General features: G+C 40.2%; 1 protein-coding gene across 1 annotated transcript in view; it reads left to right on the top strand.

The window, feature by feature from the left end:
• VRK1 (VRK serine/threonine kinase 1) overlaps window positions 1-14372 on the top strand; it is a 39765-nt gene extending 25393 nt beyond the window's left edge. The window contains exons 10-13 of the mRNA XM_054973009.1: window positions 427-485; window positions 1299-1477; window positions 7713-7824; window positions 13997-14372. Of these exons, the coding sequence (XP_054828984.1) occupies window positions 427-485; window positions 1299-1477; window positions 7713-7824; window positions 13997-14103 (457 nt within the window). The 3' untranslated portion in view covers window positions 14104-14372. The remainder of the gene's footprint in view (window positions 1-426; window positions 486-1298; window positions 1478-7712; window positions 7825-13996) is intronic.
• The last annotated feature ends 4458 nt before the right edge of the window (window positions 14373-18830 follow it).

Below are 18830 nucleotides of genomic sequence, written 5' to 3'. Positions count from 1 at the left end.
TTTGTCCCCCACTGCATTTCACTGGGTGTCATTTTGCCTGTCCTTGCTGCATGGAAGTTCTTATTCCACTTTTCTGACATAAGGTTCCAATAAATGGCACTTATTTTCCCATTTTGTTACATGTATATAGTTGTATGGGGAGTATCATGATGTAGTAGCACATCCATCAAAAATATAATGTTGCGCATTCATATCCCCATTTATCCAAGATTCTGATTATTTCACTGTTTTGAATCCATGTTACTAAATAAAGTTGTCTGCATTAGAATGGGAGAGTTTATTAGATACTGAGAAGTAATTTAAGAATTCAACTCCATTTTTGCTGCCATAATTTGAAAGGCAGCAAAATTCAGCAAACTCCCCCCCTCCCCCCACACACTTGTTAGTCTTTTAAATGTAAGTTAGTGGCTTGCTTTCTTCTATCAGGTATACAGATAATATTGTGGAACTGATGAGAAAGTGCTTCACTGGAAAAGATAAACCAGGTAGGAAGTTCCAAAGTATAGTAGTTTGTAATAAAAAACACTTCTCTAATTAAAGAAAAAAAACTACTTTTAATATTCAGCTCATTTTTGTTGTTGTTGTTAAAACCAAATTAGCCTTCCATTCTTTCATTTTACTTACCTCGTTTTGAAGTTTTGAATATTTGTGTTTTCCTCTACTATATTGAAAGTATATGAAGTTGATATATTCTTAGATCCTCAAGTTCTGAAGTTGAATAATAATCCTTAACATGGACAGTAAAGTCCACAGCTGTTAAGGCAGTTCTCTCACTGACTTTGACAGGATCTGAACAGCATTCAGATTCTTGAAATATCAAGCATGCTTCAGAATTTGCCGTCTGGCTTTCAGATCATCACATTTCAGTTGCTTGAGAGATTCCAAGTAAGTGGATTGGGGCCTGCAAACAAACTGAAGGAAATTTTGCTTTTGAGAAATTAGAAATCTCCCTACTATTTAACTCTTTAAATCACCACAACCTGAAAAAATGATATTTTTCTTAGAAATTGATTTGGAAAGCAGCCCAAATTGATAGGCAGCACTGATGATGCAGTTTGTAAGCTCTTCCAAAAGCAAAGTTGCTTTTGTGGATTAAAGATGCATTCTAAACATTTGTACATGTATTTATTTGTAATATTTTGTTGGTATGGTTTCCTTATGTCCATGTTCTGTAAGAATAGCTGTGATAGTGCCGTATAATAACAACAGGTTTTCAGTTATTTCTAAACTTAACAGCTTCTAATATGTATGTTTGAGTTGTAAATCTTCTTAGACAGATTTTTAATCGTTTCCTTCAGGTGAAATAGCAAAGTACATGGAAAAGGTGATGGCTTTGACCTATACCGAAAAACCACTATATCAGCAGTTTCGAGAAATACTTCTTCATGGTCTCAAGGATATTGGTCAGGAGGATGATGGTATATTGGACTTTGGAATTTCTGAGAATGGAGATGTTCCAGCAAAGCCTGCACTTAAGGTCTTTATTTCTTACTTCAGATCAGTATATAATGGCTCTTGTTTCCAACTGAAGAAAGAATGAGTGCTGATGGAAATAGGTGTCAGGCAGGTACTATCAAGAGTGGAAGAGGAAGGACAGAACAAATGTACCACTTGAGACTACACCCATATTTCATGAGCAAATAGCTTGCTCAATCTTACTCTCACTGGCTGGTATCCAAAGAGCTACTTTAGTCACGCCCAGGAGTTTGCACTCACCCCATGAGAATTTTTACTTTTCAGTAGAGATTTCTGTGTCAAATCATCAAGTGCTTTTGAAGCATCACTCTGTGCAGCATCAGGGGCTAATGTCTAAGAAGCATGTGTCCAAAGGGACTTTGAGCTTTTAATAGCTAGTTACATATGGCTCTTTTGGACCCTGGCCAGTGTCTGCCCTGATATTTGATGGGGAAAAAAATTTAAAGAAAGCAGTTATACTTTTTGTATGCATTAAGTATAGTAATAGTGTAAGTAAAAGAATTGTTTAGCTGTAAAGACATCTTTACAGGCATGGCAATTGAAGCCATATTAACTGACTTCTATAATGAATTAGCTCCTATCTCTCTGCTGAGCTAAGTGTGGAGCTTTCCTGTGATGTAAAGTTCATTGGAAAGGAAGAATCCAACCCAGTGTTGGAGAGGTTGCAGAAGTGGTCTTTCCTTGCCCTTTGCTCAGCAATCCTCTGAAAAGATGCTGCTGAGGGTTGGGGGACCACCCACCCAGCCCATTGCACTTCCATTTTACTTTACTGAAAAATCTAATTACTGTACCAAAGAACTTTTTTGTGCACAGAAATGCAGCTGTTAGGATTAGTAATGCAACATTTCTTGTATTTACCCAATCTTAATGCTGGCTCCCTATTGTTCCAAGTCCATGTGTTTGTGCAGAATGTACAAGTATTCTGTGCATATGTATTCATGTTAAGAAGAATAATTCTGTGCAACGGGATACCTGTTTTTATTACAGGCTACCAAATGCCACAGGCAACCTGAAGGGCTGCCTTCTCCCATATGAACCTACCTGTTCACTCAGATCATTTTTGGAGGCCCTGCTTTGGGTGCAAGGATGGAAATAATCTTAGCTCTTTTGCTTGATGGTAATGTAAGCAGCAGATTGACCATTGCCCTAACTCTTACCAATAGAGATGGGCATGAACCGGAAACAAAATGAACCATGCGGTTCGTGGTTCGTCGCATTTCATGAACCACAAACTTTCACGAACCGGTTCATTTGGTTCATGAAAATGTCACATCCAGGTCAGCAAATCGTCACTTCTGGGTCAGTAGAAGGCCACTTCCAGATCAGCAGAAGGGTGTGCAGGAAGTCCATCCCCTGTTGCCTAGGAAACTGATTGATCGGTGTCTGCCGTGACGAACCAAAAAAACAAACCAAGCGAACCAGCCTAAAGGTTCATCATGAACTTTGGCTCGTATTTCGGTTTGTGCTCATCTCTACTTAGCAGTTTCGTCTTGAGCTCTATATATGAGAAATCTTTTAGCATCAATTGTGTTGTCTTGAATGAAGATTTATTTTCCAAAAGCTTGACCTAATATACATTAATCTTAGCCGGTGACTTTCCTGTTTGATCGTATTTTGTTTTTCTTGCTTAAGCTATTAACCAGTTACAGCTTAGTTAATTAAGGCTGTAGTCTTACACATTTTTTTTAACGAAGTTGCACTAAAATAATAGGACTTGCTTCTAAATCAAACATGATTGTGATAAGGGGGTTCCGAATCAAATACAATTGTGGGAGTTCCCCTAATTGTGGTCAGATGGTGCTTTCAGGCTTTTCCCCCCTTGAATGAAAAAAGGGGGGGGGACTCATTTATGTAAAATTATCTTAAATTCATTGCCTAAATCGAGAGATGTACATAAGATTTAAACAATGTTCTCGGCACTGAGCATCTTTCAGAGCGAAGTGTTCTGATTTACAATCCAGTTAAATATCCACACTTTAGTTAATTGAACCAATTAATCTATTAATGCATTCAGCCTGACACTCTCTAGAATTGTTCATTTGGTTTATCTTGGCATTTAACTTTGTAGGAATCCTGAAGCCAATCAGTTACTTGTTTTCCTATGATAACTTGTCCAGGAAGAAAAAAAAATTACACGTAATATAGATGAAACCATTTGAAAAACTCTTTTCCTCTTTCTTGCTCTTCTCGGGATAAATGGTTGTACTTCACAGCTGCTCTGGGTAAAGAATGGAGATGGGACTAGATCATTTAAAAGCCAATCTGAAGAAATGATGTAGCGACTTAGGCTAGAAATGCTTTTCATGTGTGCATTTCAGGTCAGGCAACTATAAAAAAAAAAAACAACCTGAGGTCTGCAGCTATTTTGCATTTTTTAGTGGATTGTTAACATAGTTTGCACAATTGTTTTCATAAGTAAAATGAATGCCAGACCGTAGAAATCTGATGGATTGCTATCTGATGGGAAGACTTTTTTTTTTTTTACAGGTGGAGGCTTACAGACAATAAAAATAAATATGGTGCTATGCTTCTTCTTTCCTTGGTCTCCCTCTTTTCAAGCTTTTAGGGTTTATGAAAACCAAATCTTTTAAATTGCAGTCATGTCATCATATGAACCAGAACATGCCTTTTTTTCTAGCTGAAATCTTGAATCTCAAAAGGAGTTTGTTGGTCACACCAGCAGCATTCCATGCAGATTGCTTTACATATTGCCCACCTTTGCATTATATTTTTGGCTCATTAGTTGGTTTGATTGGCAAGTAAAGGGAGGGAGGGCTTTCAGTATTTAGTTGTCTTGCGCTAAATCTGATGTGATAGACAGGAGTTGGAATTTTGTGTTTAGCTCAGCACTGATGTTACCACGTGCAGCTCTGTCCAATTTAATTGTGCTGACCTCTACTTAAAAAGCTAAGCGTCATTAGAAGGAAATTCCTAGTATAGAAGCACTGTGTTCTGTTTCTGAGTAGCAAATGAAACTCCAGTTAAAATGAAGACTCCACAGTCTGGCTGAAACTCCAACTCTGCAATAGCTTTATAAATGGCAGAACATAATTTTGTTTAGTTTTAAAGCTTTATAGAAGAGGGGTTGTTATAAGGGTTGGAGAATGACAGGATTGATAATCATAATACTATTTTAAAAAGGCTCTTGTCAGGGTAGGAGAGAGGCTGTTTTGTGCTGTGCTAGCTGCTTCATATTTATACTCTTGAGAAGACTCCAAGGGCCACCTGCTAAGCACGCTCAGGCCCAGTGAAGATGGGTCTTGGTGGGCTCAGACACTCTTCCTTCCTCACCCCCAGGCTTGTTTTGCATTCTTATGTCTTTTTTTTGTTCTTCTTCTTGTTGCATGTAAATCCCCCCCACTTCAGACTATAGTTTGTAACTATGGCTAGGAAGTGGGCTTGCAAATTTTCATCTGGGTTAACTGGTGAGCAGAAATGTCTATGCAAGCATAACAGTGCGGTATAGTTTGCTTTGAATAAAGAAGGTAGAGGTGGTGGAGGAGGAGATTGTATGTGCAACAAGAGAAAAGGAGGATCATGCACATCTATGGAATGGTTAGAAGGCTGGGCAGCCCAACACCTGGACCTGAGACTGGAATTGTCTTCTACCTTGTAATAAGAGGAAAAGCCAAAGGAGTCCCATGGCATCCAAAGAGTAATGGCTGTATAATCGCATAGCCTTTTAGTTGGCCAGAGCATACTTCATCAGATAGAGGAATTGAATCCTTAATCACCAAATATACATATATGCATGTCTGTGTGCACACATGTGGCTATAGGGCCTTGGAAAGCCTAGTGGTTAAGTGGCAGGGATCTGAGCCAGCACTCTGTTGGTTCAACTCTCTCTACTGCCATGAACTCTGCAGGAGGTCTTAGGTAAGCCTCTCCTCTTAGCCCCAGCTGTATTGTGGGGATAATAACTAACTTTGTTTACCACTCTGAGTGTGGCACTGATCTGTCTAGAAGGGTGGTACATAAGCACACAATTGTTCTTCTTATTAAATAGATATAGGGGGTGGATTCTAAACAGCAGTGTCAAAAGGCCGTGAAATGCAAGTTGTACAGATTGCAAAACTCAAAAGCTTACAGTGACCATTCACCAAGAGCTGTAATTGGTAACAACGAAGTTCCCTGGTTAACTTGTACTTGGGTATATATGGCGTAACAGAATGGCCTGGCATTCTGAAGTTGTAGCAACAGCTGCTGTCCAGCCTAATTGAAATGCTCTCGCTAGGAGATCTAAGTCTTCTGTACTAGAAATTTAAAGTAATTCTAGATTTGAGGCTTATTGAAACATTGTTTGCAACTTGGCTTGAATCTAATTCACTTTCATATGTAATGGATGATGTTTAATATTTGCATGGGCTCACTTAGCGGCTGCCTAAAGACAAGTAGTTCTCATTGCACTACTGTGAAAGCATCCGTTATTGCTGCTGTAAATGACTCAAGTCATGGGGCCTGTCTTAGGCTCTGTGATGAACCCATTGATGGCACTTGATAACTGCTAGGAAATATTTGGAGTGAAATAAATATGAATTAGTGATTCATAGTTTGCCTTGCAGTCTGCATCAAACACGGGTGTTGTCTCTGTCAGAGAATGATGCCTGACTTCTCTTGCCACGTAACTCACCTGGATCAAGATTAAGAGAGCGCTTTTTAATCAAATAAGCTTTGAAACAAGATAAATGTCCTCTTGCTTTTTTGTGCTGAATGTATTGGATATCCTGCTTTTGCAATGAGCCTTTTAAAAATCTCTCCTCGGTGCAACCAGGAGGAATGCATTTATATCCTGTATATAAAAGCAATACAGTGGTGAAATATTCCTCCTTAATTTTGGTCAGAATGAACAAAAGTGTCTGTGTTTATTCCTGCCTAATGCATCACAAATCTGCTGACATGCTAACCTTGGAGTCTTGGTTGGCGTTAATCAGGCCTGTGCACCGGCAGGAAAGATGTACCTAATGCACTCCATCAGTGCAGTTTGCATATGGAAGTTCTCACAGGGGAGCTGCCCTGTGCCAGCTGAGGGTTACCTGCCCACTGCAGTTATTGTATGTAATTATCGAACCAATCTGTTCAGCCCAGCAGGGTTTAGATGGTAATCATGAAGCAACACTTTGGAAAGATGTAATGCACTCTCCCCTTCTCTCGTCAGCTATGTGAGGTTGTAACCACTTCGGCAGCTATTTCAGTAAAGCTATACATTTCTCAAACTTAAGGGGGGGGGGAGCAAACTGAACTTCAGCCGTTATTTTTACGCTTATGAGCTAAGATATGCGGCCTGTGCACGTGCCAGCTTATAAACATTCATTGCAAAACAGGGAAAAGAAAACCTTTTTGTGTTAAAATGTGTGTCTATTCTGTGGCATTTAGAAATGTATGTAATTGGTTGGATCTCTGGTTATTGCCACTAGGGGAAAAATAATATGCTTCCGACTAAACAAGATAAAGCTGCGGTGTGTGTGTGGCAACATCAGAAGAATTAATTTACCTGAAGAAATATCCCTTTATAAAATGAAATTAATTCTAATGAGTTCGAAATGTATTGATCCTTCGCTTTCTGTTTAGAATTGGTTGTATTCTGCACCAAAAACTTCTTAATTGTGACTTCTACTCTAAGTTTAAATGATTCTGTATATTTAAAAAAAACATGTTTAATTTAATAGTATATGGGTCCTGTAACTTTGGAATATTTTGGTGAAGGCTGGAATAGCAGACTAAATGTTGGGGGTGGGGGTGGGGCAGGGAAGCAAAGAGATTGAGAAGTGACTTTTCAGGGCTCACATGCCATGGCCTCCTGAATTCTTGATCCTTCCTTGTGAAAGTGTAATGTTTCTCTGTAATCATGAAGACTAGAATCTTGAAATAAAATTATATGAAAGCTGAGAGATTTAGGGATGCCAGGAAGTGCATATTGTAACTTCATGCATTGGGAATAGTCCTAATTCATCCTTTGAATTATTAACTATAATTTTTAGGGAACAAACTAGAACAGGAACCAATATAACAATTTCCATTTTTTGAACTCTCAAGATTAAGAAATAATGCTATATTTATTATGATTAAAAAAATTGTACTGCTGTGGTTATTTTGAGTTGATTGCCTTTACCGGGTAGAAATGGGGAATTTTGATAGCAAAACGGTCATAGCAGCTTACTGTAGTGTCTTGTCTTTGAGTACTTTAACTTGCCTGCATGCTCTGCTTGTGTAAAACCTGTATTTTTTTTGTGGGGTAGGCTAGAAGAAGATTAGCTGCTGCATCAGAGCCTGGTGCTGCCAATGAAGAAGATTCTGAAACAGCTACGGGTGAAGTGAAAACTGCCCCCAAAAGAAAACGCACTGCATCTAGTAAGTCAAATGTTCCACTTCATATTTACCATAATATTGGGAAAATCAAAGATATTTTAACTCTGTAATAAACGTAATTATTTTTGTTGGGTAACCTTAGGAAAATAAGATTGTCAGCTATCTGTGGGCAGTCAGTGTGAAATCTAATGACTGCCCATCATACAGAACTAGTAACAGTTGATGAACGTTGTTGTTGGTTCCCTGCCCCCTTTCCCACCCTTTATTTTCCTCTTCCTTTCTCATTTTTATCCTCCCCTATCTTGTCCAATTCACTGTCAGGTAGTGCTGTCTCCCCAGGACCTATTCATCACAGCAGGTTACAGCCAGAGGCTAGCAGCAGCAGCCACCATTTACAACAGTGAGTGAATTTAAAGTCAAGGACCTATTTTAAGAAAAGGAAGTTATCCAGTCAGACTGTAAAATAGTTTGGGACTATTTGGGCATAATTGATAACTCAAGCTGTTGAAAGCGAGACTTTCCAGCCTTATCACCAAAGAGTTCTTTGACACTAAATGCCTGAGACTGATTCTGACTGTCTAAGCTATGACCTATCTCCAAGAAGAGGTCTGTAGGTCAAACGGAACTACTACAAAGTGAGATGTGTTATAAGGATAAAGGGTAAAGAATAAGCCTTAGCCTAATCTACAGTGGATTTTAAATGTTTGTGTTAACCGTTGCCTTGTGCGATTTAGACTGAGGACATGGAAACTCTTCAGAGATGAGGGGCTGGTTAAGACGGTCCACCTCTGAAGATTCCTGACAGCCCGGAGGGAGTTTCATCTGACAAATCAGGCGCTCCTATTAAAGTCCTGGTTGATATCTGGTACTTAAAAATGGTGCTAGGTGGTCACATGCTGCCTGTTAGGTACCCTTTCCCAGGTTTCATTTGGCTAGGGCCAATATAGTGAGCTGTGAAGTACAAGCGAAGGAAAACTTGCTACAAACAGAAATGAATGCTGAGCATGTTTTGTGGGCTAGCCTGTAATGTTGGCGAAGCATACTTGCTTCACCACTACTAGTGTGTCTGCCATCTAGGCATTGTGCTGTAATGTTGACAATATTACAGGCATTACAGTGTGAAACTTGGAACATTCTGAAGCTCATTGTAACATATTGGTTAGGCATTTTGCAGATACCAGCTGCATCAGCCTAATTTAACAGAATAGTCATAGAATATTGTCGTAGATTTGTCTAATTGCAATTGCTTTCAGTTGTTGTGGCCAGAGTAGTTGTGAGAAGGTCTTTGACTTACCACATTAAACCTTTGTGACTGGTCACAGCTAGGTGACAAATGCCTGGCTGGGTCCAGGGAACAGTTAATGCTTCGGTGGTTGTTGTGGGTTTTCCGGGCTGTATTGCCATGGTCTTGGCATTGTAGTTCCTGTAGTCAGGAACTACAATGCCAAGACCACGGCAATACAGCCTGGAAAACCCACAACAACCATCGTTCTCCGGCCGTGAAAGCCTTCGACAATACAGCTAATGCTTCATTGAAGGAGGGGGCTGTGTTCGCTACCTTGAGGGAGACAATCATGAAACCCCTTCTGAAGTACTTCCCCTGGATCTGAATGTTTGGTATAGTGGTTAAGAGCACGGGACTCTAATCTGGAGAGCCAGGTTTGATTCCCCACTCCTCCACTTGAAGCCAGTTGGGTGACCTTGGGCTAGTCATGGCTCTCTGGAGCTCTCTCAGCCCCACCCACCTCACAGGGTGTTCTGTTGTGGGGATAATAATAACATACTTTGTAAGCCGCTCTGGGTCAGCATTAAGTTGTCCTGAAGGGTGGTATATAAATCGAATGTTGTTGTTGCTGCTGTTAACAACTGTACCCTGGTAACACGCATCCCCTTCTTTGGAGGCCATTGGGCATGTGGAAGCTGGACAGCTCAAGGTGCGGTTGAATGAGATGGATCTAGACTAGACTAGACTCATTTCAGTCGGACTTCAGACATGGCTATGGCATTGAAACTTCCTTCATAGCCCTGATATACATCCAAGGCTGGTTGATTGCAAGTCTGTTTCTTTGGTTCGTGCCCACGTCTACTCTGGTATCTTCTGTAGCATGTATTCAGTATAACTCAATACAATTTGATGTTTCCTTTAAAGATCGCTTCGAAGCTTCTGTTGGTATAAAATGCAGCAGCAGGATTTTCCAGTTGGCATAAAGTACAGGGACCTTATCAACAGTTTAGGAAGAATTTTACTAGTGATAAGCTTCAAAGCCATAACTGGTTTGGAACCAGGGACTCTGAACTTCTTGCTCCTATCCCATCCATTAGATAAGATCATCTGGAGAAGTCCAGGCCTGTGGCCTACCTTCTGATCCAGGGTGAGTGGCCACTAGACAGAGATTTCTCTGTTGTGGAGACTCCATTTTTCTTCCTTTGATTCATCCACCAAGCAACAGTGTGGTATAGTACTTATAACATTAGGTAGGGTCTGGGAGGCCCAGATTACAGTCCCCACTCTGCTGTGGAAGCCCACTGAATGACCTTGAGCGAGTCACACAGTCTCAGTCTAACTACCTAACAGGATGGTTGGAGGATAAAATGAAGAAGGGGAAACAATCTTGTAAGCTGAGTTAAATCCCTGCTTGGGAGAAAAGTGGCATATAAATATCTAAATAAAATAAAAGTTGAGCTTCCAGTACCAGGTAAAGTCATATTCCTTTTGGCTCAGATTTTTGGTTGAATCTCCCCCCCTCCCTTTCTTTTCAGATGATCCTGCCTCTTGTATTTGATTTTAATATTGACACAGCTTTTTTGTTGTGGTGGTTAATAGGATTTAATGCTGCTGCTATTGTGTGATTGCTGATATTTTCAGTGTTACTGCTTTACTAAAAGAAAATGGTAATGTTCTGGATGACTCTGGTCAGGCCGGATTCAGATATATGCATGCACTTAAGAAGCCCCAAGCAGCTACTTAACTTTCCTATATCAAATCATTTAAGTCCTGGCAAGAGGCACGCCACAGATAATGTTTTAGGTTCATTACTGGGTGTTGTACAGAAGTCATACAATTACAAAATCTCTGCTTGTATTCTAATAAAACATAATTATTTAGCAATCTTAATATCAACTTATTCAAAAAAATCTTACCTAAAGATACAAAGATCACAGAAAGAAAGCCCCTTCAAAGAGGTAACGCCTGATCAATTCATCTCGTTATATTTATAGGATTTCAGAACCATCTTCTAACAGTAGCTGTCTGTCCCACTTCAGAGGCTCACATTCTAGGCTAACTTATTATTTTATAACTTCAAACAGCATACAAGGTTATCTATATTTGAAACTTCTTAAAATATCTAAAAATAATTCATTCTTGCTACCTCTTATCTTAACCAAGGCTATGTAAAATTAGCGATTACAAGTTTCTCATACATATGAGTATCTTTTGGCTCTCCACCAGTACATCTGTCCTTGAGTAATATCACCAATTTCTGTGAAATACTGAGGAAATACTGAGTTTTGTAGATCTTCCAAATTACAGTGTTTCCATGAGTATATATCCTTTATCAGATTTTACCACACCGTTACTTAGTTTTTAGTGGTTATCTGCAAATTCACAATTTGTAGCTAGTTGTACTTGCCTATTTTCCCTCAAGCAGTGTTTTTAGATCCTACTACAAATGTTTGATGATTTGATGCAGGCCTGCAACTCATCAGCTTTAAATTCTTGTGAAATAACAGGAAGTGTTTGTTGGAAGTCTCTATCTAATATAACGCTGGCGCCTTCCATAGTTAATTTCTTTGCAAATCCTGCAGTGTGTGGTCTAAAGCTTCTAACACAGCTTAGTGAGAAATGGTACACTCATCCCATAATCCTGAACTCTAGAAAATTTTATGAATGTTCCTCTGTCAATACTGCAAGTTGATTTGTCAGGAGCTGACATATTTAACAGTAATTTGAATACTGAAAGAACAGTTCTCCTTCCTGCCAAACGAGTTGTATCAATACCTGATAAAGTAAGAGTGCTCATCTTGTTTCAGGGATTTTTTGGCTAAAAAATCTTTGTTGTTCCACCCTGAATGTGCCTCCATTCTTACTGAAAACAGCATCAAGGATTTCTTTAAAAATGTTCATTTGGACCAATATTAAATTTGTCTCATTTTTATGTATAAATTATCTAAGCTTTTGAGAACCATATGCAGTATCTGTTACAAACTTGTTTGTAAGTGCATATAACTATCATCTCTTTGCAGTTCAGGAAGACCAAATGTTTTCAAAGGAGAGCCACCCATGGTTAGAATACAGTCTTCAGTCATAATTATGCGCTTGTATTAAAAATTACATCATTGTCATTTCTGTGACAGTACTTTGAATTCCAGTTTAGTTAAAAAATTCCATCTAAGAGATGCTTCTTACATCTGTCCCGTAGATAAGGATTTGAAGTGGAGCAAACCTTTAGCGTAGCAGCAAACAGATTTTTTTAGTATTTTAGGTGACCACAGCTGCTGCTTCCTCCAGAGCATGATCCTCAAGAAGACCTCTTAATTGGCAAGCGTGTTAAGGTTTGTTTTGCAACCAATGGGATATACTTCACACATAGACCCCCACATACACTCCATCTCTGCTGTCTCCACCTTCCTGGTTTCTAGCAAGTAAATTCTTGCTTCCATTGCAGATAGCAGAGGACTGTCTAGAGAGAACATGTGCAATTATGTCCTAGCTTTATTTTCTGACAAACAGATCCACATCCTTTTATTATAGATTTCTCTTCTGCAGCCATTCACCAAATAGAAGAAAAAAAGATCTGATAGGAGTGATGGGAAATGATCAATTTGAGATTATCCACAAGAGGGTTAGTCCTTTAAAACCAAGTGCCAGTCTTTTGCTAACATGCAACGTTTATCCGTTGGTTCGTTTTCTGGCATGCTGGAAGTGGTTATCATGTTCTTGGTATTATTTCCCCCTCCCTCATGTGTGTTGAAATGCAAAAAACTTCTGGGGTTGCAGTTTTGTTGAAATAGGCATTCCATGTCTCCCTTGTGAATTTAAAAGGGCCTTAATTATTTCCCCCTTTCATTTCTTTTTGTTAATGTGATGCCAGTTTGTTTGTCCTGGAGCATAATAGTAAAAGCTTAAATGCTTGTATTCAGTGATCACAAGAGGAGGTTTGCATCCAGAAACCTCTTACGTGGATGAGATCAAGAAGATGAAAAGAAGACTAAGCAGAGTTACTCCCTTCTAAATCCATTGAAGCCATTCTGTATGCTGTATGCTCAAAGTGATTTTGACACTGGGTTATTAATGGGAATCCTGTTTGGGCCAGTTATTCTGAACTTGAGCACTGAGATCCAGCAAAGGGTGTGAAAGAATACCTAGATATACATCTGTGATTCTTTGTTCAAGCAACACCTCTTGTCACTGACTACTCACTTCTCTCTCAACCTAATTTGCAAATGATTTCTTGAAAACTTCATAGATGATGGATGGGCATTCTGCAACAACCATCAATGAAAAAATGATTCTGTGCATGTGCACTTCTCAGGTTAGGGATCTACTGTGTGACACATCAGCAGGAGGTCACGCATGCTGTAAATGTCATAAACCAGGCATGGCTAATTTTGCCCTCCCTTCCACTCCAAGCCTGGTGGCCTAAATGGGTGCTTGTGGAATGCATTTCTGGTACAGTGACATTAGCTGTTCCTCTGCAAAAATGTATTGTATGAATGAAAAACGGATTTGACCGTTTATATCCATATGGCCTGCTAGAAATAGAGGAGGAGGGCGTCAGAAAAGTGTCTAAGCTGCTGATTCTACTTAGATGTGATCCTACTGAGCCTGCATCTTGTGTGTATGTATTTTTTGCACGTACATGCACGTGCAGAACATTTTCTCTGCAAGTGTACAGGAGGGCAGGGAGTAGGTGCTTCCTGCGTGCTGTTGCTTCATTTTCCCTATTAAACTATAGTATATGTAGCTTGTAATAGTATAATCTATGACCATGAATTTTACTACTATAAATTAGCTTTATAATGCTCAGGAGTGCCTTGAAGCGAGTGTGAAGGTTTTTTAATAGGCAGTGTACATCATAAGAAAATTAATATGAATTCTACTTTTTAATGTATTAATGTAGAATATTTTGATTATACTCTAACCATATACTTTGACCATTTTTCTGTGGTCACTGTTTAGTTTTTAAAATGTCTTTATTCTCGACAATTATAGAAGCTGCAGCTTCCAAACCCAAAGTCCTGAAGATGTCTCCCAAAGTCCAGAAGAAATCTCCCCAAATCAAGACAAGCATGAAACTCAAGACAAGAGTCCAGAAGTAGGAGAGCCAGAATAATGTGTGCTTGCTGCTTTTATTATCCCCCCTCCCCACAAGGATTAGGATTGTTTTCCTTTTTAAGTAAGTGTTTAGCCTACGGACTGTAAAAAGACTGTTCTAAATTGTGTAGTTGGGATTTGAAGAATAAATTTTTTAAGTCTTTCTATACAGGATGTTTAATTTACTATCAATACATATGTTTTCAAAACGGCTGTAGTAAACTTTTTGCACCTGTTCACTTTCTATTGCACTTGAATAAAAATGAAATCTTAATTTTGGTATCGGTTCTGTTGAGAACACTGGCTTGGATCCAGTCACTCTCTTCAGCTAAATTAGCCTTTCTTATATTACGAGGAAGGCTTATTGCTTAGCTTAAGAGAGTCACTGGACCAACCAAATATTGCTCTCTAGATTTTTCTGTTCTGTTCATAACTTTGTACGTTTCCAACCCCCCAGTCAGTAGTTAGCTTTTGAGGGGGAGGCTGCTTTTAGAAGGGCAAGAAGAATGGTAAGCTGGCCAGACTTTTCTTAGAAGGACTGCCAATAAAGGCCATTGCTACAGCTACCCATCATCATTAGTTGCCAACAGGAACTTGATTGGTAGTCTTCAGGCAGAATTTGGCTTTGAGGTATGTAATTGCTGATCTTATAATACTGTGTTTTCTTCTTTCCCCACCTTAAACAAACAAACAAAAATATTTGTGGGAACTAAAGCACCGCTATTCCATGGACGGTCCACAAAACCTGTTTAAGGCAAAATGGTACTTAACCACGTCAAGGCAATTTACCATTAATTATGTTTTAGACTCAATAATATAGAGTGTCCATCAATAAACAAAAATGTAAGGCTGAGCAACTGGAAGAGTATTCAGATACTGTCTCATCTATCCCCCTTTCCTGATGCAGCCCTTTTTTGTTTGCCAAAAGGTTTATTCTGAGCCCCAGGAGATCCTTCCAGGAATACACGTGAGGCAGGGGTGGAAACTGTAGCTAGGGTGCAATTGGTGGGAAATTATTCTTGGTCCTGCCTTTTCTTCCTCTTGTGGGCTCTAGATGAAACCATTGAAAACATCCACTGATGTCCCTTAGGAACTGGCTCTTAGGAGACAGCCAGTGTGGTGTAGTGGCTAGAGTATCAGACTAGGACCTGGGAGATGCAGGTTTGAATTCTCACTTTGTCCTGGAAGCTTGTTACCCAAATCACTATCCATGTGAAGGCCCTGTAATGAGCAAAGGCATCTCTTTTTCTGACATAGAAAAATAATGTGTATTGTGGGGTATTTTAAATGATATTTTAGGATCTTAAACCACTGTATACAAAGGTGTATACAAAGCCCAGCACCTAAGAGAATGAGGGGGAATACATGTTCTGAAACAAAAGGTTTTTAACTGAATTAATAAGAAGAAGCCAAATTAAATAACTGTTACGAAAAAGAGAGATTGAAAAAAACTTTCCCTAACAGCTGCCTGTCTGTAGGGGAAAATGAAACGGGGAGAATCCAAGACATACAAGACCAATCTTGACAAGGGAGGAGGGAGAGATTCCTTGGTGGTGGTGAAGCAGCACTGGAACTTGGAAATTTACCAGGGAGTGGAAGAAAGTATAGAAAAACATGTCTGCGGGAGGCCAATGGTGAAGTTAGGGTAATGGAAGCATTTCAGACCAGCTGCAAAAACGGGCTGAGGGATGACTTATACTTCTTTTTAACAGAAATGAGGAGAGGAAGGGTGTTGGCATCTGGGAGTGAGATAAAAATCCAGTCTTCACGGAGATGAGACAGTTTGAAAAGGAAGTTTTAATATTGTAAAGGGAAGTTTTCCTGGTTTACATGAAAGTATCAAAAATATTCCCTTGAGGTGGTTTGGGGAAATAGAACTATGGTTGGGTGATTGACATGGTCAGGGAAAGGCAGAATCCTTTCCAGTCATTAAGATATGGGAGGAACTGGTTGGAATTGATGCATTGCTTATGGTTTTGAAAATTTAGGTTGGTCTTTAAGATCAAATTATTCTGGGAGGAGGCTGTGATGCCTTGGGGAAATGGCCCTCTGGTTGACTCTCTTGGGAAGGGCTCTGCATGATTTATGGAGGCGCTTCCTTGTATTCATTAAGCCCTTGGTGTGACTCAATGCCATTTGTTATTGGTTTAATGCAGATGCCACCTTTTATTTCTGTGCTCATTCAGAGACAAAATGGGGGTCTCCGTGAAGTGAGGATCTCAGGACCATCAAGCTTGTTGGATGACCTGTGGCCAGTCACACACACAGCCTAAGCTACCTCACAGGGATGTTGAGAGAATAAAATGGAGGAGAGGAGAAAAACATAAGCTGTGGAAAGGGCTGTCAAGTCACAGGTGATTTAGGGCTGACCATGTAAGATTTTCAAGGCAGCAAATGTTCAGAGGTAGTTTGCCATTGCTTAGCTTTGTGTAGTGACCCTGGACTTCCTTGGTGATCTCCCATCCAAGTACTAACCAGGGCCAACTCTACTTAGCTTCTGAGATATAAGTGAAGTAAAGGAAGGAAGGAACCAGTTGTTCATTCACCTGAAGAAGAGAATACATTAGATCATAACATGCTATACTATATATACCCCTGTCAGTTTTATGTAGAAATATATCAAAATCATTCAGTTTTGTATGAACTTAAACTCAAGCATTTCTATAACGTGGCTAGTATCAATGTGTGGGGAAAAGCGGAACTGGAAGATTTAAAACTGCAGGTAGCTTTTTAAGAAGTTCATTTTAAGAATGAACACAGCAGGCTAGTTTCAAGATGTGTAAGCCAAGACGCACCAGTAAACTTTGCACTGCCTCATTTGTTTAAAGTCAAAGCTTCCCATCAATTTTTAAAACAAAATTTAACAAGAAACACTTGGCTTTCTGATAGCCCCAGTCTTCCTGCCTGTGAACAGAAAGAGTTTAATCCGTTTCTAACGAGATTCTGGGCTGGCTTAAACACTCTATCTATGCAATATCATTCAAGAGGTGGCAGTGAACTGCCTCAGATGAGGTTTTCATTCACTTGGGAATTCAGATTGCAGTGGCAGCTCTGAACCAAGGAAATTTGGCTTCCCTGTGATGCCAGAGCCTGTATGCCAGTAGCTGTCAGGCTTGTATCCAAGTAAAGACGATTCCTCTACAGTCATGTTTTCTGGCCCTCCCAGCAAAATCTTACTGGCAATTTTACAAAACGGCTAGCACCTAAATTAAAAATAAATCCCATTGACTCCTGGAAATCAAAAAGTTAATTGCCCCAACCCCATGAAAGACAACTAGAAGCAGAGGCTTGGATGATTACATCACTGAACTGTATTGGTGGGCATTCCTATAGCTTTGTAGCTCAAGCAAGTACATTAACAGTGAATGAAGGCCGTGTCCCAACTAGGGGTCACTACAACGTGGGAAATTCCTGAAAATTTAGGTGTGGAGCCTGGGGAAGACTGAGTTTGGGGACAGGAGAGACCTCCATGGCAATGAGGTGCCCTAGAGTCCTGTCCGAAGCAGCCATTTTCTCCCAGGAAGCCACCCACCTTGGAAAGATTGATGAAGCTTTTGCTGATAAGAATTACCTCCTGATCATCTCTGCAGGTTGAGATGGGTTGGGAGTGGGACTAAAGCTGCGAAGCTCCAGGCAGATGTCAACAACAGTTCAACAAATTACAGTATATTAACAATGGTCTTAACAATGGCGATCAAAGTAACTCTTCCATCGCCATCTGAGGAGAAGTTTTTATTATATGTTGTCAGGTTCTGCCAAGGGCGCCACCCTGTGAGATGTCGGCCTGCCTGACTTCAGCCTTATAGGACCTTCAGGGAGAGCAGTTCTTCAGCGGACTAGCTCTGCTGCCTTTTTTCTCTCTATCTCTTATTTGCCTTTCTTCTTCCTCAAACCATTCTTTACCTTACTCCTTAGTCTTTCTCCTCCTATTTCCTCTTCTTTTACTCCTCTTGCCAAAGAAAGAAAAGAGGACAATATGGTCACTACAGAGTCATCGGACTCTGAGGAAAGCTTCATGGAGGAGAGTATGGGCTGTTCCCGTGGAGCCGTCTTACCAGCGGCGGGAACAAGTCCAGCCGGCACCAGCATGCCTCTTAGGCTGTATGGTTCCCTGGCGAGGAAATGGCCTCGGAAGAGACGCAGGCCTCTAAACAGCCCCATCTTTCACAGAGAGAGCTTGTTAAAACAACACGCCTTAGTCAACCAGCTGAGACCAGCGCCACCTAGTGGAAAACATCAACGCGATAAGTGATTTCCTGCCTAATCTCAAAGACACACTTGCCAGTCTCTTGGCGGGAGAGACACAGCAGAAACATAATCCAGACACCCAGAGCTCCAGCTGACAAGCCCAGGAGGGCAATGTAAATGTTTGCCTGAACGTGTTACCTCCAGTATTCCTGTCAGCAATTAGACTATGAGGGAGGAAATCCTGTCACTTTGCCATCAGAAGCACCATGGCCCAGTACAAATGCCAGGAATCTCCTCAGCTCTGGTGCCATGTGAATGTGCCCATGCCAACCTCCTGGCTCGAGATTTTACAGCAGGCTTTTCCCCTATGGATCTAGGCCTGCCTTCACAACAGGATCTAGCCCTGCCTTTCCCTATCAGATGGGTAATGTATAAAGAGCACAAACTTGCCTGTGTCTTTGAACCTTTTAACTTCTTAAGACTAACCAGGAGGGAGGAAATATATAATCTCTGCCGGGCTGAAACCTCTGTTAATAGTGGGGTG

This window comes from Eublepharis macularius, chromosome 2, assembly GCF_028583425.1.
Source record: "Eublepharis macularius isolate TG4126 chromosome 2, MPM_Emac_v1.0, whole genome shotgun sequence".
In the NCBI taxonomy this organism is placed as follows: Eukaryota; Metazoa; Chordata; class Lepidosauria; order Squamata; family Eublepharidae; genus Eublepharis; species Eublepharis macularius.
This window is presented reverse-complemented; position numbering and strand designations above follow the sequence as displayed.